The 26,478-nt window shown below is 42.4% G+C and overlaps 1 protein-coding gene and 1 long non-coding RNA gene across 4 annotated transcripts in view; one reads left to right on the top strand and one right to left on the bottom strand.

Annotated features, from left to right (window-relative positions):
• Positions 1-2: 2 nt before the first annotated feature.
• Positions 3-12,582, top strand: LOC148892013 (uncharacterized). The gene is made up of 3 exons (XR_016116157.1): positions 3-981; positions 1,109-1,307; positions 11,353-12,582. It is a non-coding gene; the product is annotated as an uncharacterized LOC148892013 (long non-coding RNA).
• Positions 7,495-26,478, bottom strand: part of krt222 (keratin 222) — a 23,371-nt gene continuing 4,387 nt past the window's right edge. For 2 of the 3 annotated variants that reach the window (XM_089005649.1, XM_089005650.1), the window contains 7 exons: positions 23,437-23,519; positions 22,369-22,522; positions 14,500-14,622; positions 13,368-13,588; positions 10,356-10,579; positions 10,114-10,216; positions 7,495-8,026 (listed from right to left, as the gene is read on the bottom strand). In XM_089005649.1, coding sequence (XP_088861775.1) covers positions 7,816-8,026; positions 10,114-10,216; positions 10,356-10,579; positions 13,368-13,588; positions 14,500-14,622; positions 22,369-22,522; positions 23,437-23,519 — 1,119 coding nt within the window. In that variant the 3' untranslated portion in view covers positions 7,495-7,815. Of the gene's footprint in view, positions 8,027-10,113; positions 10,217-10,355; positions 10,580-13,367; positions 13,589-14,499; positions 14,626-18,972; positions 19,267-22,368; positions 22,523-23,436; positions 23,520-26,478 lie in introns of all 3 variants that reach the window. The other variant, XM_089005651.1, reaches the window with a different exon arrangement.

Here is a 26,478-nt window from a genome sequence, read left to right on the forward strand (position 1 = left end):
AATCCTTCAAACATTTGAAAATAATTATGTTTTGCATTTTTGTCGTTGGTAGATCATTTTGACTTGGTAGTTTTTATAGTAGTAGCTCGTATGCTGAAAAAGTGTGAGCACCCCTGATTTAGGTCATGTGATGTGAAATACGATAGGGTTTTGATTCCTGTGTAGAGGTTGCATGTTCTCCCCGTGCCTGAGTTTTCTTTGCTTACTCCGGTTTCTTAGCACATTCCAAATACATGCACGACAGGCTGATTGAACACTTCTTCCACAGTGTGAGTGTCAGCATGGATGGTTGTTCATCTTGGCGTGCCCTGTGATTGGCTGGCAGCCGGTTCATAGTGTCCGCTGGCGACTGCCCAGTGACCCTTGTAAAGATGAAGCGGATCTAATAATGGACGGATGGCTGGATAGTAAACATAAAGGCGAATAACGTTAACTGAAATGACTGTCTCACAGCATACACTAAACATATGGATTTTGTCATCTTGCAATAACAGAAAAGGTGTTCTTTTATTGTTTTTCGATTTTAGGTCCTTTTATTTCCATTGTCCTTTCCACTTAGGTTTCCCGTCGACACAGCATACGCCCATGTGAAATAAAACACCTTACAAATTGTAGTATTTGAGGCATCATCCATCATTTTCTCCAGCGCTTCTCATTTCAGTGGACACCTTGGTCTGATTGCCAGCCAATCGCAGGACACGTGAAAACTATTTCTGCTCACATTAAAAGCGACAGACAATTTAGTGTTCGATATGAAATGATATAATATGAAAGCAAGCTGCAGTAGTTTGCACAAAACCCGCATAGGACATCCAAACTTTAGAAACTCCGAACTTTGAGGCAAATACTGCCTAAAATAGTCACTTGTTATTCCACTGGGCGAGGGGGCGGGGTCTGTCTTTTTCTCACGCTTTTCTTTTGACTGTATCTGTTTTTATTTTCCTGTTACAGGTGGAGAAAAGGTTTAAATTTTTGTGCAAGGTAGGCGAGTTGTTTTGTGTGTAATGTGACAGAATAATGCGTATCATTTGACATCACTGAATCGTTTTTGACACGATGTATATGTCTTAAATTGCAAATAGTTGACATTTATTCCTTTTGTTTGCAGGATGTTTGGTTTTGTAGCAAAAGGTGTGGAGGCCGGCATGGAGAACGTCTGCCATATCTTTGCCGAATATGACCCTCTGCAACCCTGCAGCGCAGCTGTCAATGTGATTCAGGCTGTGATCGCCAAATCTTAAAGGCTCCAATACTGAAATACCATCAATCATTGGCTATTTCGCACAGACTGTCTCTACATTTTTCAGGTAAAACTGATTTGAAGCAACATCATTAAAAAAAACACATTTTTTTTTTGTTCTTTTGACTTCAAGACGGCGCCACGAGAGTGGCTGCCTTTCCAGCAGCTCATGTATTTTGTTTTTCTACTTTCATTCCTTTCATCACTTTGCTGCTGTGAAATGTACATTTCTCCACTGCGAGATTTATAAAGGCTAATCCAATCCAATCCAAATCCAATCAACCAATAATGTTCCCTTCAAGTAACAGCTTTCAAACCAGATGGATGGCAAACTTGCTTGTCACTCGCAGAATAGCTTCTGTGTCATTGTCGCGGCATACCTCAATTTGCCAACTTAAGCTGTCTGTAATACTGCTGAAGCAATCAAAACAGCGTGGCTTACGTGCATGGTGTGAGGCTTGTATACGCACGCTAAAATAATCAGACGTGTTATGACATCGATACGCTCTGGGACTTTTTAGCACTTAAAACCACCATCTTGGCGCCTTTAGCGACCGTGTCTTTCCTGGTGAACAAGCCTTCGTGTCAATGTCTGTTATATTATTTCCAATAGTGGTTTAGAGTACAAAATATTTCAGCAGTATGGGAAGATATGGGGCAGAGATTAAAACAATAAAACTATTTGCCTGGCATAGGAAAAGTTATAGGCACGGACCGAGACAAGAGAAAATGTAATTGTCAGCAGTTTAGAGGTGCTAAAACCTTAGCCATGATTAATGCCACTGTTTTGTACATTTGAACACAACATTATGCCCATTTTTATGAAAAAGAAACAAAATATATTTTGGGAAAGTCTGGACCAAACATCAAACCAAACCATAAACGTTGAACCAAAGAATGAATGTATTGGATACAGAAAACAAAGTTAGGATAACCATATTTTTGGGGAGACTAAAACCACATTTTGACACAGCAAAACCTCTCAGATAGACATTAAATGTAATGATGTTTTTCTCCTCTTTTTTTCCGATGGAGTAAACCAGCCACTAGTCCTAAAATAACAAAAGTAGAACTCAGTGGACTTATGTTTGGACAGTTATGCGAGATGCAATGCACAAAATGTAAAACACTCAACAAAAGTGTGATTAAAAAAAATACTCGCTCTTTTTGTGTTAGGTTAGTCAGGGGCGTTTTCCCCTTCACCATGATTGATGCTCATGACTGAAACGGAGCATTCATTTCAACTAAGTACTTTACTGAGCGAGTTGCTTGTTCTGTAGCCACAAAGGGACATATGTCTTCTTGTGCCGGTCCCAAGCCCGGATAAGTACAGAGGGTCGTGTCAGGAAGGGCATCCGACGTAAAAGCTTGGCCAGAACAAACATGCGGCTCAAACCTCTAAAGATGGAGGACACTGATTCGCTGTGAAGAAGACTTAATGTGAATGCACTTCTCCATGTGAAAAAGTCCTAATCTTCTCACACTACACGGGTGCATAGATTAATTTTATGGTTGCTATCACTCCCTCAAAAACGGGCAAGAGAGCCCTAAGCATGAGACCAATCAAAACGCAGCTCTCTGGTTTGGACTGATTCATGTATGAAGATAAAGTTTGTAACAAACAAAACTATATTTTTAGAAAGCTTTTATAAAGGCAAATGTACAATATTGATAATGTATAGGCTCCAAATAATCTATTGAATGAAACTAGCACCTTTCTTGTACAGCTTGATGTTTGATACTATTAGAAACATATAACAGTCAGCGTTTCTCTGCTTAATTATGTTGATTGTATAATAATGTTATGAAAGATTTGAAGGTGGAGAAGAATAACATCAGAATTACTTGTTTTGGTCATCTTGAAGCAAAACCATTGCGAGGATACACAATAGATCATAATATTTATTGCACTGCCTTGTCAACTGTTTATTCCTTTCCTGTCTGTTTACTTGTTGTTATGATAAATAAAAATGTTGAGCTTGTGTCAACGTACCCCAATGTGAATGTGCCATTTTCGTCACAAGTCATGGCGAACATACTGTAACCACTTTATGGTTCGACATCGGCATATTTGTTTGATTTGGAAGTCAAAAATTAAACATTCGTAAGGTACAGAAGTAGTGCATGTTTAGGCAAAGTCAAGCAGAACTACAGGAAACAGGAAATTACAGTGATCCCTCGTTTATCGTGGGGACCAGAACCCCTCCCGTTCCGCGAGAGGTGAAAATCCAGCAAGTAGGGACGCCCCTCTATTCCCACCTCATCCCCGAGGAATTTGTGTGTTGTAGCAGGAGAGGATGGAGCACACATGACTGACTAGAGCAGGTCTTTATTCCAACTGCTAACAAGTGGATCTCACTAAAACATGGGAAATGCAGTAAAACATTCTTAACATAAACACGCCCCCTGCTGTATAGCTGCTGGGTGAGACGCATGGTAAAAATATGTAAAGAGTATTTATGCTTAATATACTTAAGACAAAGACTATAGGAGTACACATAACTGATTACGTGTTTAAATAAAAAATGTTTTCGTCACTAACATTCTTCAGCATTGCCTTTATGGAGCTGTGACAGTGGAGCCTGCATTTGCCTCCAGCGACCTCCTGGCGATCTGCTTTGCTCTTCTCACAGCAAAGCAGCTGTGTGTGTGTCAGAATCTGAATCAGAAAACCTTTATTCGTGCCACAATGGGGAAATTTGCAGTCCACAGCAGCAATTTGAAAGGGGATGGGGTGGGGGGGGGGGGGGTGAAAGGAGAGAAAACAAGACATTCTAAGCATAACAAACTAAAAATATCAACTGTATACTGTGCAAAACTGTTTCATAAAAAACTGTACATAGTGCAAGTATCAAGAAAGGCATATTGATATATTGCAACAACCCATATTTACAAGTGCCCAGTTTTCTTTTTTTTTTTTTTTTTCTTCACATGTGATCATTGAGAATTGCGAAGCCTGACAGCAGTCGGTAGGAACGAGCGGCGGTACCTCTCCTTTTTGCAGCGTGGGTGTAATAGTCTCTGGCTGAAGGAGCTGCCCATTGCTGTCAGGGTGGGCAGGAGGGTGTGGGAGGGGCTGTCCATCATAGCTTTTAGTTTAGCTAGCGTCCGTCTGTTGCCCACCTCCTCCAGAGAGTCCAGCGAGCAGCCCACGACAGAACTGGCCCGCTTGACAAGGCGCTCCAGTCTTTTTCTGTCCCGGGTGGTGATGCTGCCTGACCAGCAGACAATGCCATAGTGGATGGCTGATGCCACCACATAGTCATAGAAAGTCTTTAGGACTGACCCCTGAACTCCAAAAGACCTCGGTTTCCTGAGTAGGAAGAGGCGACTCTGTCCCTTTTTGATGAGGGCATCTGTGTTTGTAGACCAGTCCAGTTTATTGTTGAGACTAACACCCAGGTACTTGTAGGAGGTCACCCTCTCAATGTCCGAACCCTGGATTTTCAATGGTGCAGGTGAGGATTGTTTCCTGCAGAAGTCCACCACCAGCTCCTTGGTTTTCCCGGTGTTGATCTGGACGTTATTCTGATGGTACCAGTCCACAAAGTCCTTTGTCAGTCCCCTGTACTCCCTATCGTCTCCCTCTGTAATGAGGTTGACAATAGCTGAGTCGTCAGAGAACTTCTGAAGGTGTCAGGTTGGGGTGTTGTAGTTGAAGTCCGAGGTGTAGAGGGTGAAGAGGAATGGAGCCAGGACTGTTCCCTGCGGCGCTCCGGTGCTGCAGAGAACTCTGTCCGACTCACAGTTCTTTACCCTCACGTACTGTGGCCTGTTTGTGAGGTAATCTGTAATCCAGGATGTGAGGTGATGGTCGACTCCGGCATGCTGCAGTTTGTCCCCCAGTAGATTTGGCTGGATGGTGTTGAAGGCACTGGAGAAATCGAAGAATGTGATCCTCACCGTGCTCCCAGCATTCTCCAGGTGCAGCAACGCCGTATGGAGGAGGTTGATGATGGCATCCTGCACACCGATGCTGGGCTGCTAGGCAAACTGTAGCGGGTCCAGCGATGAGCTTGCCAGCGGTCGCAGGTGGGCGAGGACGAGTCTCACCATCGTCTTCATCAGGTGAGATGTCAGTGCCACTGGTCTGGGTCTTTGGGTTATTAATCTCTGGGCACTGGGACCAGGCATGACGTTTTCCACATCTGTGGAACTCTGCCCAGCTTCCGGCTGAGGTTGAACAAGTGCTGGACAATGACACACAGCTGGTCGGAGCAGGTCTTGAGGAGTCGGGAACTGATGTCATCCGGACCTGCTGCCTTCCTCACTTCCATCCTCTTCAGTTGGTTCCTCACCTGCGCAGTTGTGACCGACAGGCAGGAACCAGGAAGCAGAGTGGCGGCTGAGGGTGTGGCAACGGTTGGGAGGGCAGGTGTTGGTTGCGGGAAGCAGGTCGTGAGAGGGGGCAGGGAGGGTAGGTCCACAGTGTGAGTTGGTGCAGGTGCAGCGACAGGTGGAGTTGACGGTGGACCGGGGGCGACAGGCGTCTTGTCAAACCGATTGAAAAAGCGGTTGAGTTCATCTGCCCCTCTCCTGGCAAAAAGGGAAAAAAAGGTGCACTCAAAGTTTCAGGCAGAAATTCACCAGGAACGCGTAGTGGCTGACCGAGCACTAACTCTGCCGGAGCGGCGTTAAGGTCTTCTTTTGGGGCCGAATCTAGTCCGAGCAGGACCCACAGAAGAAGGTCGACCCAGTTACTGTCCGATAGCGTGGCCCTTTGCGCAGCTTTAAGTGGCCGGTGAAAACGTTCACACATCCCGTTACCCTGCGGGTGGTAGGCCATAGTGCGGTGTACCTACAGACCGAAGGACTGCGCCATGGCTCGGACACAAACTGGAAGCTCCTGTCTGAAGTAATATCGGATGGCGTGCCGAAACGCAGGACCCAGGACAACAGAAACGTGCGGGCTATATCTGCCGAGGTCGTGGAGGACAGGGGGACTGCTTCCGGCCACCTAGTGGTCTGATCGACCATAGTGAGGAGATGCGTGCAACACTGCAAAGGAGGGAGGGGCCCGACCAGATCCACTTGGATGTGGTCAAATCTCCTGCCGGAATTGGAAAAGTTTCCAGGTTCGCCCGGGTGTGCCTGTGGACTTTGGCTCGCCCTCCAGCCTCACATGGAAAAGTGGTGACCGAGATGGTGTCTATCAAGTGAGGGATTAGCAACATCCACAAGTAGTCCATGAGCAAATAAAAAATAGGCGCCGATTATCGGAACTGTGATCGAGGCTATGATGAAATTCCGGTTGAAATCCTGTCCGTGGAAGCACAGAGGTGTGTGCGCACGCACACACACACACACACACACACACACACACACACACACACACACACACACACACACACACACACACACACACACACACACACACACACACACACACACACGCATGTGCGCACACGCACACGCACACACACACAATGGAAAGTACGGATCAAGGCAAGCATTTGAACATCAGCACTTGGAACCAATCAAGTTACAGCCATGTACGAAACTTGAGTTACATATTTGGGGTTTTTTTCTGAATATTTTTTTACTGAAAAAAAAAAAAACATCTGTGATGCACGGAACCCACAATAAGTGAACCACGAAGTAGCAGGGGATCACTGTACATTTATCAAAAATGACATGCACAGTGTGGCTGCTCGGCAGTGAAGCATTTCCCCTTACCGCATAATAATGCAAACTAAATAAAAGTATAGTATGTAAGTGAATACAAAGCAATGCATTAAAAGGTGTCAGATTATGTTTAATTTCATCAGAGGTGCAAAATATATGGTTATCAGGTACTCAGAGTATTGAGTTGTACCTCATCAAATCGTTAAGTATGTACAAATGCTGTCACCGTCTGGTTAGAAAGCGCACTACACTTTTTCACTGGTGCGCGAGGGTGTGTAGGAGGTGCAAACCTTCAGGGACCCAATGACAACAAATGACCCATCGCCCCTTGGCTGAAATGCTCACAATATCGAATGTTAATGAAAGGAGTTCACTGCAAATTGTAATGAACACGTCTGTAACACAATCTCTCCATTAAAACATCTTCAATTACAATACAGTAAAGTCTCGTTATATCGATATTCTCGGGCGTCGTAAAACATATCGATATAACCGGACTATCGATATATCCGATCCTGCGGCATGTAATTTTCTCCTTGAGTTCATAGAAATAGTATCGTAATAAGCAGTACTATCGACATAACCGATATCGATATAATGAGGCTTTACTGTAATTAAACACACGGAGGCAAGGCACAGAGGGCTTTATTTAGTTTTTGTATCATTAGGTTTTCCATAATCATAAAGGATATGTGACTCTTTTTTGTATCAGTCTCAGTTCGTATCATTCGTATCAGTTTCATTAATTTTGTCAGCACCTGTAACAGTGACATTAATTGCAAATTTACTTCAGTTTTTAGTGTGAAAAATTCCCCACACCCCCAAAAAAGACCTGGTGCAAATACATGTAACCATCATTTCCCATGGAAATGAATTTTATCATCCAAGATGGTGTCAGATGGCTTCAGAAGGTACAAGCTCCAAAATTCACTCACGTCTGAAGCCGCAATTTATGGAGTGATAGTTGCGCTACCGCAAGATCTTTTCATGATGAGCCGCACTTCAACATCCGGGAGACTGTCTTGTCTAGTCTGGGCACATCCCTCGTCTGCAGCCATGTGTAGGTCGAAGCGCAGGGACACAGACTTCTTCCGCAGTTTTGGATCGTCCTTGAAGAATGACCTCTCCCACTGCTTGATGACCTTGTCAATCTTTTCAGTCCTGGTCGGGCGAGATAGATACAGACATATATCTTTATCAGAATCAGAAAGCCTTTAATCGTTCCACAATGGGGAAATTTGCAGTCCACAGCACCAATTTGAAAGGGGGTGGAGGGGGGGGGGGGTGAAAATATAAAAAAACAAGAAAAACAAGATATTCTAAGCCTAATTTAAAACATGTCAGAAGATTGAGGTGTACATATCCTGTAACTGTGCAAAATTGTTTCATAAAAAACTGAACATAGTGCAAGTATCAAAGAAAAGGCATAGAGTATGTAGCTGTATTGCATCAACATGGATTACATCTATCAGTCATGGCCAGTCTAGAGCTTGTGCTGTGGGAGTGGTCTCAGTCGACTTCAATCATGGACAATCAAAATGCCCTGAATTTTACATACGTTAATATCGCAATTTCAATGTTTTTTCTACCTCGCGTGCTGGCCTAAAAATAACTTTATCTATAATGGTTTACTGGGAGTAGCAAAAGTAACATATCAATTCATTTTCTGAACAACTTCATCACGAGGGTCCAGGATAGATCTATGTCGGTCGGACGGACGGATAGACACACGATTGCCAATGCATGACATAAGATGGTGGCAAAATATTGTAACCGTTTGCCACCACATTACCACAAGATGGCTCTATATGTGTAATTTTCCTGCTTACAATATGCATACAACATGACTTGAATTGCTTCAGAATGACTACTACAACAGATGCGGTTTGGGATGGAAAGAGATCATTTAAATCGCCGATGTCAAAGTCAAGGCCCAGGGGCCTAATCTGGTCCGCCACATCATTTTATTTGGCCCGCGAAAGCAAATCGTTGTACTAAGTTCATCCTGTCTACTTGATATCTAATTTAAAGCAGGTTCTTTACTTACAGACAGTGTATTGTAGGTGTTCAAATACCTGACATGTTTCGGCGTCTACTTCCGCCTTGGTCAGAGTGTCACGGATGTTGTTGTGACGCGCCATTTTCAGCTGGTGTTGCTATGAGCTGAAAAAGGCGCGTCACAACAACATCCGTGACACTCTGACGAAGGCGGAAGTATACGCCGAAACATGTCAGGTATTTGAACACCTACAATACACTGTCTGTAAGTAAAGAATCTGCTTTAAATTAAAATTGCAAATCTAGCATGTCAAGTGCCATGATGCTTACAAAAGTCCAAACTGAAATGTCAAAGTGTCGTATGTGAAAAAATATTTTGAAAACTAGTTATTCATTAAATTGTTGCACATACTGTATGTGGAGGAGATGAAACATTCTAATGGTTTCCCCAAATTCACAGCAGCCCTTGAGAGGAAATCGTAAATACAATGTGGCCCGTGGCAAAAAATGAGCCTGACACTTTTCACTTCTCATTTTGAAAAGGTAGATGGGGCTGTTGATAAATTAGTTCAAAGTGGGAAGGTCATATGTATCAGACTCCCACAAGGATCATAAACATACATGTCACATGACTTATCAATGTGAAACATCATAAAGCTCATGGCATGTCTTTAAATGACATCTCAGTCAAGCAAATCCATATTTAATCCTGTGTTTCGATAACATTCTGAGATGTCAAGATAAGAACGTGTGGTAGATCCTGAGTTGTTGCACAGAGTGTATGTGGTATCTGATACCTTAGGCATTTGCACCAGAAAATGTTTTAAATTCCACTTTCTGCTCATGTCTGGTCTGACAACAAAAGGTGGCACACCTTGAAGCCACAACGCCAGACAAGACTCAACATCAAACAAGTCATTAAAGGGTGGAACAGTTCCCAGGCAGCTTGAAAATGAATAACCCATGGGAATCTAAAGCAGTAGACGTTTATACGCTTCACAAACTGTGTAAAACGGGGTGTGTAGGACGTTGGAGATTATTGCTATGTTGGATTATGACTTCATAAAATCACAGTGAATCAGCGCTTGACAGCTTGCAATTTTATAGGGTTATGACATCAGATTGTGTGGAAATCAGAAAATTCCTTTTTGAATTTATAAACACTATTTGTTGTTCTGAAAAAGGGCCTACGGTGGAAGGTGATGTCTTCCACTAACATGGCAGAAAAAGAATTTCACAACCATACTTACTCAACGGTGCCATGGCCCTCTGCACACTCCTGCACTACGCTACCCTGAAGAATCTCCCGAGTCTTCACAGTGGTAATTGGTAAATGTTTATCTTGCCCTGGTTCTGCAAAAAGACTTGAATGATCAATCGGTTTTAGGAAGTGATGACTGTATGTGTGCATATGTGTGCGTGCATGTATATGTGTGTGTGCGTGCGTGTGAGGGTGTGTCTGGGTGTGTGTGGGTGTGTGTGGGTGTGTTACCTGTGAGGACCGCAACAGTTTGTGGCCGATGGAGTATGGAGGTTTCCATTGGCTTCTTGACCTTTTGTAGTTGTGAGGCTATTGTCGCCAGAGGCTCTGATTTTGGTTCATCTGCGGTGACGGCGTGGTCACTGAGGCCTTTCTCCACACCTTTTTCATTCGGTTCCACCAAAGATGATCTCCAGAGCTGCAGATGCATCTGCGGCTCACTGTGGGCCATGTACCTGCAGGAAGGAAGCAACACATCGCTGAGGATGGGGGGGGGGGGGGGGCGATGTGCAAAATGCATATGTGCATTGAAAGTCACACTTGTACCAAAAGCTTTGGGCATGGAACACTTTCTAGGAGTAGTTGGCATCCAGCCTTGACACACTGATTAAGGATTCCTGTCATTGCCATTGAGTGTTACAAGCTAAAAGACATTGAAATTGACGCCCTCTTCCCAAAGCAACTGTGATCTGGATTTTCCCCTGGATGAAAAATACAATCTGACTTTAGCATTCCTATCAGCCCCTTTCCCCTCCTTGCTTAGCTTGAGAGTGATATGCTGAGGACATTTCCATGGAAACAATAAGCTTAGCGAGGCAGTTGCGAAACCTTGACACACATACACACCCATGACAACAACGTGCTACACACCTGCTGGATTTTCCCGCCTTTGTTGGATTCCTATTCGCACCACCCTCGTGACGCAACTTACTGGCAGAGCGCTCCATTGGTCTGAGCGTCTTGTTAGACTGGTTGCATCGCGTTCCCTCTCTCCCCTTGTCAATCTTCCCCTTTCACGACATATTTGTCTGGAGATTTGTCACATGTGTCTTTCAAGTAAATGTTCACTGCGCTGATGTTAGGGTCTGTTGTTTCTCCTGACACCTCCATCCTCCCCCCCATCTCTTGCCTGTTGTTTCCCTTTCACATCGAAGGGCCCTAAAAAGCAAACTGCCAAGCTTCTCATTCTGTCTCTCTGTGTTTATCAATGTCCCACAACCCTGGACAGGTCATCTGCTATCTGCATCATCTGCAAAGCCCAGGTTGGCTAGTCTCCCCCTGCCCGACTTGATTCCAACTTTTCTTCCGGTGACGGACTTCATCACAAATTTGTACAAGATTTGGCTCTGTTAAGTTACACCCAGCCCACACTCTACGAGTTGAACAACAATCTGCATGAGCATGGAGCGATTTACGGCTGTGAGACGTGGATGAAGACAGCCAATTTTACCACCAAGCTGTGTGTGTTTTAAGCATACAGGTATACTGTAGCTCATTTGTGGAAAATCTGTTGAGATGGTTTGGACATGACCAGAGGAGAGAGAGACTATATGGGGAGAAGGATGCTGAGCCTTGAACTGCCAGGCAGGAGACCGAGAGGAAGACCCAAGAGGAGGTTTATGGATGTGGTCAAACAGACCATGAAGGTAGCTGGTGTGAAAGAAGAGGATGCACAACACCGGGATAGATGGAGGACATTGATTCGCTGTGGCGAGCCCTGAGGGGAAAGGCTGAAAGGAAAAGAAGATTTGTGGAAAATTGCAAATTGACTTCACTTTTAATAACATTTTAAAATATGTTTTCCACTCCAACTCCTTTTTGAAATAACAGTAACACAGAATCCATATTTGGTTGCCAATATTTTCCAGGATTTTTTTTAACATTTCAAATTCAATTGATTACAAATTCTCTCTCTCTCTCTTTCTCTATCTAGAAATTTGAATTTCAAAGTGTCTTTGAAATAAAGTTGATTTGAATCAAGAATCCAATAGTGAAAATGAGTGAAACACCTGTCCCAGGTTGCTAACCGCAAAATGTTACTGTGATCAGTCAATCAGCAAGCGGTGACATTTTTGCCTGAAGTGTTTACAAAGGAACTGCATGCAGAAATCATTTTACAAAGACGACTGCGATGTCCCAACAAGCCGCTGTAAAGAGTCAGACAACAAAAGACCGTGGTCTTGTATGACGTCACCTTCCACAAATTAACCCATGGCTCCGTGCCGTGAATGATGTCATCTATCAAAACTATGAATCCCAAATGACCCACTTCTCCAACGAGGCCTATATCACACACCAATTGACTTTCAGGAGCCAAAGGAGGTAAGAAAAAATCCCCTGATGAAACAGGTAATTGCAGGGAGTACATCCAAAATTAGACAGGTTGTGTTCCCTGAATCCAATGAAAAACATTGTTTGACAGTGTGTGAGTCATGATTGTTACGTTCATTGTTTTCAATGATCATACATTTGCTTATTATTAATGATAAATTGATGATGCTTGCAATGAAGAATGCTTATGCTTTTGATAAAAACAATGCTGTTCATGAAGATATGCTTATATATATATATATATATAAAAATACCCATACATGTAATCACATGTAATAATAATAATAATGTCCAGACATGGCGGCGCCGGACACCGCTATGATAGGTCCCTACTCTCCGGTTGGGGAGAGCAGAGGACCACTCCCTGCAGCCCCACCGATTGTTCCTACATTCTTGACTAACGACTGGCCTGATTGCCCCACTCCTTCCGGTATCACCTCATCAGCATTACTAATGTTGCAACCTATGTTGCATAAGCAGGCTATTGTACGAACGATCCAAATTGAACCTCACCCCACCATATCGGTGATGGTCAACTATAATCATGGACGTCCAAGCTGGCGTGGAAACTGTTGAATTAGAATAAAAGACTTTCCTGATTACGATAAACTATTACATGAAAATATCTTTCACTGCTATGGTGTTTTGAGAGTAGTAGCTATAGAAAGGACATTGCGTGAAACTATGTACCAAGGTCAATCACTGATGTTAATAAAAAGAAAGGGCAATAGAAGGACTGATTAGAATAGATGACAGAGCTGTACTCGGGCTCTCCTATTATCCGTGCAAGAACAGCCAACAAGAGATGTCTTCTCTCCTTTTTTGTGTGAGTTTCAATTATTTATTATTATTATTATTATTATTATTTAACAGTGACTATGCTTGATATCCGCTCTTAATTTCATCCCTCACCTGCCACCTTCCTGTTCCAGCAGTTGTCTGTAAGTGGAGATTTCTCGCTCCAGTCGTAGCTTTGTATTGAGCATCTGGCTGTGGCGCTGACGTTGCGTGGCCAGCCCATTTCTCACTCTCTCCAGCTCATCCTCCAGTCCAGCGATCACCTCGGAAAGTTCCTGCAGCCGGCTCGTGTAGAGCTGCTGGATGTTCTGCAGGGAGTTTTCCAGGGCTTTTTCCTGGAGAATCAATGAGAAAAAAAGCCACTACAACACAGGTGTCAAAGTAAATGTTCGGGGGCCAAATCCGGTCCCCACATCATTTTTATCGGCCCACGAAAGCAAATCAAACTTGTGAAATGCCATTCCAAAATTTCATATTTTTGGATGTAAACCACAATAACAGTCATTATTCTTGACTTCAGATTTGAAAACTAAGTTCTTCATTAGTTTGTTGCGCTCAAATGTAATATGTGGAGGGAATTAAACATTCTAATGGCTTCCCCAAATTCATAACGGCCCTCGAGAGGAAACCATAACCGCGGAAAAAAATGACCTTGACACCCTCGCACTACAAGTTAGTAAAAAAAAAATGGGGGGGGGGGGGGGGTTGTCCTCTATTTTGACACTAGCAATCTAGCATTGAGTTGACTGAACAATATACGTGGACGTGGGCCTTCACAGCTGCACAGTAGTGCATTTGCTTAGCTGCCTCACAATAAAACTACACTTTGCCTTTTACTTGAAGTCTCGTTCACTAGTTTGCTCACTTGTGTCACAATGGAAAAAACTATGGTCATAGTGCATACTTAGAGTGCTCAACACTGTTGAATATTTTGAACGCATGCATTTTCAATGTATGGTGTTGGTTTATAAAAAGCGCTTTGCGCTCATACAAGCAGGTAGACTGTAGTTTAAAGTAATCCCTTGTAGAGTACACGTGCAGGCGAGACATCAAAAGAAACAAGTCACATACTGCTGATTGGAATAAGACTCACTATCATAGCTAATACGTGACCAAAAGAATTAGGTGTGATAATGAAGTATTTCTTGTTCTTACTTTGACATGTGATCACATCTTCAAAGTTGTTGTACCATTTGCCATTTCAAATATCCAATTGTGGTGACTTGGATGTTTTTGCATTTCTTACCAAGGCACGCATGGTCTCAATCTCCACCTGAAGGGAGTGCCACTGGTTGTGGGCCTCACCTAAATCAGCCCAGGCCTCCCTCAGGGCATTGCTGCCGAGGTTAATCTGAGTCCATGCTCCTTCCTGCTGGGTGAAAATTAAGAAGGTACATAAAGTATGTCCTGTATGCCCTAATGGAGTGCCGGACGTAGATTATTTGAACAGATGCATTCAAAGAGACAGAAGCATACAGCAGACTAATTCCAAACAGCCTGCACAGTTGCAACTATCTCAGAGTCTCAAGAAAAAGAAGTGAGAGCTTGTATGGCTAGTATGTTGTATGAACAAGCAACGATGTCGACCTTTTGAGTTTACATTCACACACAGTTGTGCCAGCTGTGTTGACATACTACACACCCGCTGAGCGGTTCAAACACATCCACACCCACCAAGATGCAGTCAAGCACTCATGCTGTGTCTCTGCTTTAACAATATTGACGCACTAGGAGTAAAAACTTGACAAAACTAGAATGCATCTTGACTGAGGCTATGTTTCACTGTTGTTCGTCAGTTAAGTGACATGAATATTTACTGTAATAGAAAAGGTAAATCATATACCACAGAATAAAAAGAAAATCCTTCCAGTAAGATTGCTTAATTTATAGGCAAAGCTTTGCCAAGCAATCATAATTTAGAGCGGTGTCTGAAACTCATGACAAAAAGTTAGCGGACACCAGGGCAGACAACTCTGAAAAGTTATATGCCCGGCCATAAAGTTGCCTGCCCGACTATAAAGTTGCCTGCCCCATTTTTTCACAACTAAGACGACTAATCGCAAAAAAAAAAAAACATTGTTGCGTAGGATAAAGGATTTTTTTTAATTAAGAAAGTACTTACCACAAATGCTCCCTTGCTTAATTTAGGGCAAATATCCCCTGCTGAAGATTTTGCTCCAGTTGTCGTTTGTCGTCATGGTGCACAATGCAATGTTTGCGTTGCATTGTCTGCAACTTGCAGACTCGGCACGGCAGCCAATCAGAAGCCTGTTTCGTGCTTCGGACTATACCGTGACTGTAAAATGTCCTTGAAAGTTTTGAAAGGCGCTTCGAAAGAGGAGTCCACGTAACGGTAGCGGTTTGCTTGTAGCTTTTGCTTTATTGGATAAAACAAACATTTAATTATTTTTTTTTTCTTGAAGAAGTTGTCGGCCACCCGGGCCGAGACGTTTTGAAAGTTGTACGCCTGACGTAAAAGTTGCACGCCCCGGGCCTCCGGGCAGATGTTATTTCAAACACTGTTTAGAGCCTGCTACTCATGCGTGAAAATGATCTCAAGTGACCATACACTGATGCATATTTGCACAGACATATTCAGAACAGAACAAGGCTTGCAACTCAAACCTTTGAGTGTGTATTAATCTCCTAGAGGCCATCTTTGAGCATGTTGGCTATTGGCCAGATCAACACTGCAGGAAAAACAAATAATGATTAAAGAAAAGATGTGTACCTCATTGAAAATGCCACAATGTGTCGTTGTGGTTGGTGTTGATGCAGCTGCAGCTTCAGCTTCAGATTGGCCCAGCCCAGGATAGCTGTGAAGCCAATGTGAACATGTACGCGGATGAACGTGCCTCTCATTCTGGTTAGGAGATCTGTTCAGGTTGCACTGAGCTGTGATTTGATCGAGGAGTATGCTGAGCTCCATCCCTGTGCCATCCTCTTCCTTTTTAGCTGCTTCCCTAGTGGCTTCTAACAGAGCATCACATGAAGATGATGGCTGCAAGTGCAGCGTTCGGGCAGCCTGAAGGCAGGAAACCAACGAGGATGAGGCACGAGGGAGGGAGTGGGATGCAGCAGAAGAGATGGATGTGCAAAGTCAGAATTGGAGCGACAGAGACTGCGAGTGAAGGATGTAATAACGGGTCTAGTGCATCAGTGCATACTGTCAACACGGCAGGGAACAAGGCGAGAGAGAGAGTGAGTGTGTGTGCGTGTGTGTGTGGATATGTGTGTCTGTGTAAGATAAGATACATATTGAAAAAAATGGAAGTATGTATGCAGGAGATCAAAATGTTGTTAAAGATCATTCATGGTGCCGTAAAAAATGAAAACCGTAAATATACACACTAAATGTCACATTCCAGGCGTGGCCACCCAGTCAGAGATGAGGAGCCATTATTTTTTATTATGTTGCATGCACACACGCTCACCCACACATACACACACACACACACACACACACACACACACACACACACACACACACACACACACACACACACACACACACACACACACACACACACACACACACACGCACACACACACATACACGCATGCACATGACCATGCACACGCACGCACGCACACACACACACATGACCATGCACACACGAACATTGCATGCACGACGAGCAACAGCCGGAGCGCCCGAACATAAATGAAAGCTAAAAACACAAACACACAAATCTTTTTTCCCCAATTTCCTCCTCCCACCGTTCGCAGTCCACTTAGGACCATCTGCTGGCTCTTAGTCGATTGCAATCGACTTAGCATTTACCATTTAGCACCGATTTCTGCACATGAGTGTGATCCAGTCATTCGATCGACTGCCCTCTCTGTCATGAAGTAGTGGGATTGATGATAGGCTGATGCGGTTTGTTCTGTGTATTCAAAACGTTTGATTGGAAGTGCCATTGGCGAGGCGTTTTGGTCGTCGTGTGAAAGCCCGAAGAGCCGCATTGAAGCAGCCAAAGCGGCTCACGAGCCTCGGGTTGGCAACCCCTGGCATATACTGTCTTCATTTTCATCATTTCAAAAGAGTATTAGGATATATATATATATATATATATATATATATATATATATATATATATATATATATATATATACAGTAAAGTCTCGTTATATCGATATTCAAGGGAGTCCGAAAAAATATCGATATAACCGGGACTATCGATATATCCGACCCTGTTTGCATGTAATTTTCTCCGTGCGTGCATAGAAATAGTATCGATATAACCGGGACTATCGATATATCCGACCCTGTTTGCATGTAATTTTCTCCGTGTGTGCATAGAAATAGTATCGATATAACGGGGACTATCGATATAACGAGACTTTACTATATATATATATATATATATATATATATATATATATATATATATATATATATATATATATATAGGGCCGAAACTACCAGCAAAAGACCTTAGTTTGCTGACAAAGTCTCTTGGATGAGAAGCGAAATGTCAGACACCTTCAAAGAAGTACAGATGACGGCTGAAGAAACCTTTTCGTCAAAGTTTTAAGGCTTATTTAATAGAAAATTGTGTTTTATGGTGACCTGGGAACGGATTATTCTCATTTTAATGGTTCCCTATGGGAAATTAATGTTTGGAATACACACTTTTCACCTTACACACACTGTCTGGGCTGAGCGGTTCAAACACATCCACACCCACCAAGATGCAGTCAAGCACTCATGCTGTGTCTCTGCTTTAACAATATTGACGCACTAGGAGTAAAAACTTGACAAAACTAGAATGCATCTTGACTGAGGCTATGTTTCACTGTTGTTCGTCAGTTAAGTGACATGAATATTTACTGTAATAGAAAAGGTAAATCATATACCACAGAATAAAAAGAAAATCCTTCCAGTAAGATTGCTTAATTTATAGGCAAAGCTTTGCCAAGCAATCATAATTTAGAGCGGACACCAGGGCAGACAACTCTGAAAAGTTATATGCCCGGCCATAAAGTTGCCTGCCCGACTATAAAGTTGCCTGCCCCATTTTTTCACAACTAAGACGACTAATCGCAAAAAAAAAAAAACATTGTTGTGTAGGATAAAGGATTTTTTTTAATTAAGAAAGTACTTACCACAAATGCTCCCTTGCTTAATTTATGGCAAATATCCCCTGCTGAAGATTTTGCTCCAGTTGTCGTTTGTCGTCATGGTGCACAATGCAATGTTTGCGTTGCATTGTCTGCAACTTGCAGACTCGGCACGGCAGCCAATCAGAAGCCTGTTTCGTGCTTCGGACTATACCGTGACTGTAAAGTGTCCTTGAAAGTTTTGAAAGGCGCTTAGAAAGAGGAGTCCACGTAACGGTAGCGGTTTGCTTGTAGCTTTTGCTTTATTGGATAAAACAAACATTTAATTATTTTTTTTTTTCTTGAAGAAGTTGTCGGCCACCCGGGCCGAGACGTTTTGAAAGTTGTACGCCTGACGTAAAAGTTGCACGCCCCGGGCCTCCGGGCAGATGTTATTTCAAACACTGTTTAGAGCCTGCTACTCATGCGTGCAAATGATCTCAAGTGACCATACACTGATGCATATTTGCACAGACATATTCAGAACAGAACAAGGCTTGCAACTCAAACCTTTGACTGTGTATTAATCTCCTAGAGGCCATCTTTGAGCATGTTGGCTATTGGCCAGATCAACACTGCAGGAAAAACAAATAATGATTAAAGAAAAGATGTGTACCTCATTGAAAATGCCACAATGTGTCGTTGTGGTTGGTGTTGATGCAGCTGCAGCTTCAGCTTCAGATTGGCCCAGCCCAGGATAGCTGTGAAGCCAATGTGAACATGTACGTGGATGAAGATGCCTCTCATTCTGGTTAGGAGATCTGTTCAGGTTGCACTGAGCTGTGATTTGATCGAGGAGTATGCTGAGCTCCATCCCTGTGCCATCCTCTTCCTTTTTAGCTGCTTCCCTAGTGGCTTCTAACAGAGCATCACATGAAGATGATGGCTGCAAGTGCAGCGTTCGGGCAGCCTGAAGGCAGGAAACCAACGAGGATGGGGCACGAGGGAGGGAGTGGGATGCAGCAGAAGAGATGGATGTGCAAAGTCAGAATTGGAGCGACAGAGACTGCGAGTGAAGGATGTAATAACGGGTCTAGTGCATCAGTGCATACTGTCAACACGGCAGGGAACAAGGAGAGAGAGAGAGTGAGTGTGTGTGTGTGTGTGTGTGGATATGTGTGTGTCTGTGTAAGATAAAATACATATTGAAAAAAATGGAAGTCTGTATGCAGGAGATCAAAATGTTGTTAAAGATCATTCATGGTGCCGTAAAAAATGAAAACCGTAAATATACACACTAAATGTCACATTCCAGGCGTGGCCACCCAGTCAGAGATGAGGAGCCATTATTTTTTATTATGTTGCATGCACACACGCTCACCCACACATACGCACACACACGCACACACACACACACACACACACACACACACACACACACACACACACACACACACACACACACACACACACACACACACACACACACGCACACACACACATACACGCATGCACATGACCATGCACACACACGCACGCACACACACACATATGACCATGCACACACGAACATTGCATGCCAACAGCCGGAGCGCCCGAACATAAATGAAAGCTAAAAACACAAACACACAAATCTTTTTTCCCCAATTTCCTCCTCCCACCGTTCGCAGTCCACTTAGGACCAATCTGCTGGCTCTTAGTCGATTGCAATCGACTTAGCATTTACCATTTAGCACCGATTTCTGCACATGAGTGGTGATCCAGTCATTCGATCGACTGCCCTCTCTGTCAATGAAGTAGTGGGATTGATGATAGGCTGATGCGGTTTGTTCTGTGTATTCAGAAACGTTTGATTGGAAGTGCCATTGGCGAGGCGTTTTGGTCGTCGTGTGAAAGCCCGGGAGCCGCATTGAAGCAGCCAAAGCGGCTCACGAGCCTCGGGTTGGCAACCCCTGGCATATACTGTCTTCATTTTCATCATTTCAAAAGAGTATTAGGAGATATATATATATATATATATATATATATATATATATATATATATATATATATATATATATATATACAGTAAAGTCTCGTTATATCGATATTCAAGGGAGTCCGAAAAAATATCGATATAACCGGGACTATCGATATATCCGACCCTGTTTGCATGTAATTTTCTCCGTGCGTGCATAGAAATAGTATCGATATAACCGGGACTATCGATATATCCGACCCTGTTTGCATGTAATTTTCTCCGTGTGTGCATAGAAATAGTATCGATATAACCGGGGACTATCGATATAACGAGACTTTACTATATATATATATATATATATATATATATATATATATATATATATATATATATATATATATATATATATATAGGGCCGAAACTACCAGCAAAAGACCTTAGTTTGCTGACAAAGTCTCTTGGATGAGAAGCGAAATGTCAGACACCTTCAAAGAAGTACAGATGACGGCTGAAGAAACCTTTTTGTCAAAGTTTTAAGGCTTATTTAATAGAAAATTGTGTTTTATGGTGACCTGGGAACGGATTATTCTCATTTTAATGGTTCCCTATGGGAAATTAATGTTTGGAATACACACTTTTCACCTTACACACACTGTCTGGGAACCAATTAAGTTTGTAAGGCAAGGTAGCACTGTATATATATATATATATATATATATATATATATATATATATATATATATATATATATATATATATATATATATATATATATATATATTCAAAGTCCAAATAACCAGTGTAATTCAAAATATTCATCCACCCGTCCATTTTCTCAGCCACTTTTGCTCACAATGGTCAGGCGTGTGTGTGTGTGGGGGGAATGGGGGGGGGTCGTTTTGCTGTAACCAATCCTAGCTGTCTTTGGGCAATAGGCAGGGGGTACCCTGATCCGGTTGCCAGCAAATACCAGGGCACACATAGGCAAAAAACAAACAAAAAAACAACCAAACTCACACACTCACACAATTTGGAGTGTTCCATCAATCTACCACGCACATTTTTAGAATGTAGGAGGAAATGGGAGTACAGTATCTGGAGAAAACCCACACAGGCGCGGTGAGAACATGCGAACTCCACACAGGAAGGCAATAGCCAAAATCAAACTCTGTACTTTTGGACTGCGAGGCCAACGCACTTACCAGTTGACCACTGCGTCTGTGTATGCTCTCAGTCGTACAGGAGTGGTCCATCCATCGATGAGAAGGTTTCTTCTGCCGTCATCTGTACAAATTTGTACAGATGACGGCTGAAGAAACCTTCTCATCAGTTGACCACTGGGCCGTCATTCCAAATGATTGAATGCTATATTTTTGTGAACCTTCTTCAATTAAAACTGAATGTGTACACATCAGGCAGGTCATAACTGTGTTCATTCATCTGCTGGTGTAAATAGGCAAAACCATTAAAAAAAGCAATGTTATTCTTTAAAATGTTATCATACATATACAGTAGCTGTGGACATAACAGTGAGTGCATTAAAACATGGGAAAGTCCTCCTTCTCATAACAAGGCTGCATTTGATGTCGATTGGGCTTGAAAGGGCCTTATAAATATAATATAAATACAAGAAAATACAGATGACACATTATCCATAATTTTCTATCGTGCATTAATAATGGGATCAATTGGTCACCAATTAATTGAATTCAGTATTGATGAAAATATACTGAAAGTACTCTTATGATGCTTTGTCCTTATCCCCAATACTACTCCTAATCTTCAACTATGCACGTAAATCTTTTCATGAAAACAGAAAAAAAAACATATTTACAATCGTAGCCCTGTGATTAGGAGGCAAACAGTTAAGAGTGTCCCCGCCAACTGCCCAATAGGATAGGCTCCAGCACACTCGAGACCCCCATGACGGTGAAGCGGATCGGAAAACGGATGAATGGATATGGGTTGATGATTTAGCAACCAGACCAGTTCAGGGGGAACCCCACCACACCTGCCCGAAAACATCTGATCTAATCTGAGACCCTTGTGAGGGTAAGCATCTGGATAGTGGGTGGATTGTCTTATGTTACAAATGTACAGAAATGTAATAACCTGATACTCTTGGTGTATATCCTGAAGCTCCATCATCGAGTGATCAACGTCGGCCTGCAGAATCATGTTCCTCTCATCAGTCTTCTTCTTTGACTCCCTCAGCACAGCCAACTGTTGCTCCAGATCCAAGGTGTTACGCTCTTCCATGTCACACCTGAAACATGTATGGAGAGAGAGACTATTAATCACACAGTATCGGTGTACACACACATAAAGTGTGCAGCATATAAGGGTTAGAATTTCTGAATAGTGGGCACTGATAAATTGGGAATATTATACCAAAACACATCCTTATTCAAATGTTAAGGGTGGAGTGCAAATCGGCCCTAGACTTGTTTTACAATACAATACAATATACAGTATATACAATACAATACATTTGAATTTATATAGCGCTTTAACAACAGCTGAAGCTGTAAGAAAGCACTTCACATGGACAACTATCATATACAGGAAATAAAGCAGTCACAACTATAGTAGAAAGCACCAGGGATTAAAACTAAGAACAAATCTGAATCATGCTGCGTCAAATGCCAAACAGTGCGAGTTTTGAGGCGGGTTTTAAAGATGGGCAGTGAGGAATGCGAGGCTTGCCAAATGTTCAGTTCAGGTACACACTAGTTCACAACTGGCCCACTTATTAACTCCGGAATCTCGAAATTATTAGTTTTTTAAACACTTTATGCTGTAAATTCAGAGATATTAAGACCATCATGCTTTCTGACACACACCATGGGATATATTCAAAATGGCTCTGTCCTTATTTTCTACAGCTGTAGTTTATTGATATAAAAATATATTTATTGAATGAAAGAAATAATCGATAGAAGCATGATATACTTATGACTGCAAATTATATCATGTACATTATATGTATGTATATATATATATATATATATACTTATAAGAATAAAATACTACATATAATAAACACATTTGTAAACGATGGAGTACATTCGCAATCTGGCATTGTGCGGGTACATTTGTGAGATATGCCATCATAAACATAGGTCTGTGCCTATTAGAGTTAAAGGACTTTCAGGAATGTTACGTGCAGATAGAATTGACCTGGCCTGGATGGCAGCAGCTCTGGACTTCATGCCTTCAGACTGCAGTGCCAACTGGGCATTCTCCATCAGTAGTTTGCCAACCTAACAAAGAAATAAAACAAATGCAATAACAGACACCGTGAAATGTTCCATCCATCCATCCATCCATCCATCCATCCATCCATCCATCCATCCATCCATCCTTCCATCCATCATTCCATCCATCCATCCATCCATCCATCCATCCATCCATCCATCCATCCATCCATCCATCCATCTATCCATCCATCCATCCATCATTCCATCCTTCCATCATTCTAAACGCTTGCACTTTTGTTTTAGCATGACCGTAAAATATCTCCGGGACATAACACAACCTTGCTTAAAGGACAACCGACATCACTTTTTTTGTTTCCTAACTGACATCAGAAAAACGTTTTATAGCATCTAAAATAGCCAAAACACGCAGTATGATATTTTTATTTAAATGCAAAACACCAATAAAAAGGACTTAAAGTGTCCAAAATCTTCAAAAAATTGAGCTGCAAATTGGGCATTTTCAGAAAGTCCCGCCCCCAGTTCGTGACGTCACGCCTAGACGTCTTGCATTGCTGGAGAATCAAAACAATGGCTTCAGATTCGGAGAATATGCTTTCTTGTTACACATCCAGTTATGAATATGATTTAAATAATTCTGAAGAGGAAAGCATAAATGTTTGCAATCGATTAAAGAATTTATTCCATGCCATTTCGAGGCAACATTGGGGGGAAATGTATCACCAAAAAAGAGGCAGAAAATGGCGACCAAGCTCCTGTGAATTAATCAGCCCGTTTCCACCGGCTGATAAATTCCTTACACGGAGCTTGGTCGCCCTCTTCTGGCGGCTTTTTGGTGCAACACAAGGTTTCAGACCAAACAAGTACCACAAAATACATTGACGTGATGGAAGGACTGCTACAATGTGTCCTTTTTTTGGTCAGGGGCGTTCCTTCAGTGACGTCACGGACGGACTCGTCACCAACTCATAAAACAAGACTTCCGGAATATTCAGCGCGAGTCTTAAAACGTAAAATATAGCGATATGCGGTGGAATCTTTGTAGAAGTCATTTGAAGCCATTTTATAAATTATGGACACAACTTGTCCGGAGACGTCGGAGGGCCAAATAGGGTAAACACAAGGAATATGCACGCCATTTATTGGATTTAGGGTTTGTTGCGCTCAATATGTGTGGGTTTCACTAGACTTAATACTCCTGAGCCTTTGTAAGCCCTTGTGAGATCAGTGGATCAAAAACGACTTAATGTCTTACGAGATTATTACAATAAATGAATGTGCTCTGAATCAGAAAATCTCATTTTTGCTTTAAAGGCACAAAAGAGGAGGAAGCAGTAATATTTCATGTGTTTGCAAAGACATTACACAATGCCGGAGTTACGAACAGAAGACAAATGCAACAAACTGCTTTTTTTTTTGTTGGTGAACGTCCGGTGCTTGTTATTTGCGTTATGTTATTTGAGGACTAGGATAGTCAGGGGTGCGTGACATCACAGAGAGAAGGAAGGACCCTATAACTAGCGAGTCCGCTAGCAAGTATGGGACGTATGAGCATGGGCGTGAGTTGTGCCACCAAAAACTCCTGTATGAATGTGCTAACTGCTACCTTTGCTTAATAAAAGCCTGACTGTGACAAACATAATAAAAAAATGTCAGAAGACTGAGGTGTATACTGTAACTATACAAAACCTTCACATTCTTGACCTAAATAGCTATCAAATTTGACCGACGCTGAGGGGCATTACAATATTTTCATGTTTTCAATGACATACTGACATGTAAATAATTGCTTCACAACTGGGACACACAACACAAAAAGTAAAACTCATCAACTGTCTCTTCAATAGAGCAGTTAAAATCCTAGACAGGAAATCAATGCACTTGCACAATTGTACCAGTCTAAATAAAACAGAATCAGAATCAGAAAACCTTTACTCGTTCCACAATGGGGACATTTTGTCATGGTTCGCAAGGTGGCGATGGTTGTGGATCCCAAATAAGCAGGCAGGAAGGAGCAGCAGGTTGTATTTGACAAATAGTATTAAAATAAATTCAGCAGGAAGAAAATCCTAAACATCAAAGTCATCCGAACAGAAAAGTACAAAGTATCAAAGAAAACCATGAGTAAAAATCTGCCAAGATGAAACAAACCGAATGGTCGTGTCGGGCGTCCTTTTAACTGCCACTGATTGGAACAACCAACACCTGTGCAGGTGCAGGCGGGGCCGACAGCGCCACCCGTTGGTCGCCAACCAGATCGTGACATATTTGCAGTCCACAGCAGCAATTGGAAAGGGGATGAGGGTGGGGGGGTGAAAGGGTAAAAAACAAGATATGCTAAACATAATAAAAAATGTCAGAAGACTGAGGTGTACTCTCGACCTCGATAGCTATCATATTTGACAAGGGACTTGACGAGATCTAAAAAGGTATCCTCATCAAAATGGTCACCGCTATAAGAGGAACACAATTCTGGAATAAAGTGCCAATACACATTTGAGACTGTAATTACTTTCACCTCTTCCAAAGGAAAAAAACATTGGCTAACTGACTCCACTCATTTTTTTACAGGCCCAATGCCGAATCCAGTGGGTTTCTCACCAAGCAATTGTAGTCATGGTGATTTGTCTGTCCTGGTCTTTTGTCTTGTAATTGAGCATACTGCAAAGGTTTGTCTCATTTCTTTCATGATGTTTTAACGATTTAGTTTTTATTTTTGTTGTTATGGCCTTAGACTGTTACGGTGCTGTTTTTAGAATCATGCCTTGGGACTACGGCTGAAAGCTCGCATTCAAAATAAGTATTCACGCGGTTTATTCAAAGTCAAAGTCAGCTTTATTGTCAAATATGCTAATATGCATGACATACAGCACAGATGAAATTAATGTCCTCTCGGACCCAGCGTGCAAGACATGCAAGGCAGATGGCTCTGCGGGTGAGGCGGGTGTTGTAGATGTCCTGAAGGGGGGGGAGAGAGACACCGAGGATCTTCTCAGCTGTCCTC

This window comes from Hippocampus bargibanti, linkage group LG10 (assembly GCF_051943395.1).
Source record: "Hippocampus bargibanti isolate YZ-2025 linkage group LG10, ASM5194339v1, whole genome shotgun sequence".
Taxonomy (NCBI): domain Eukaryota; kingdom Metazoa; phylum Chordata; class Actinopteri; order Syngnathiformes; family Syngnathidae; genus Hippocampus; species Hippocampus bargibanti.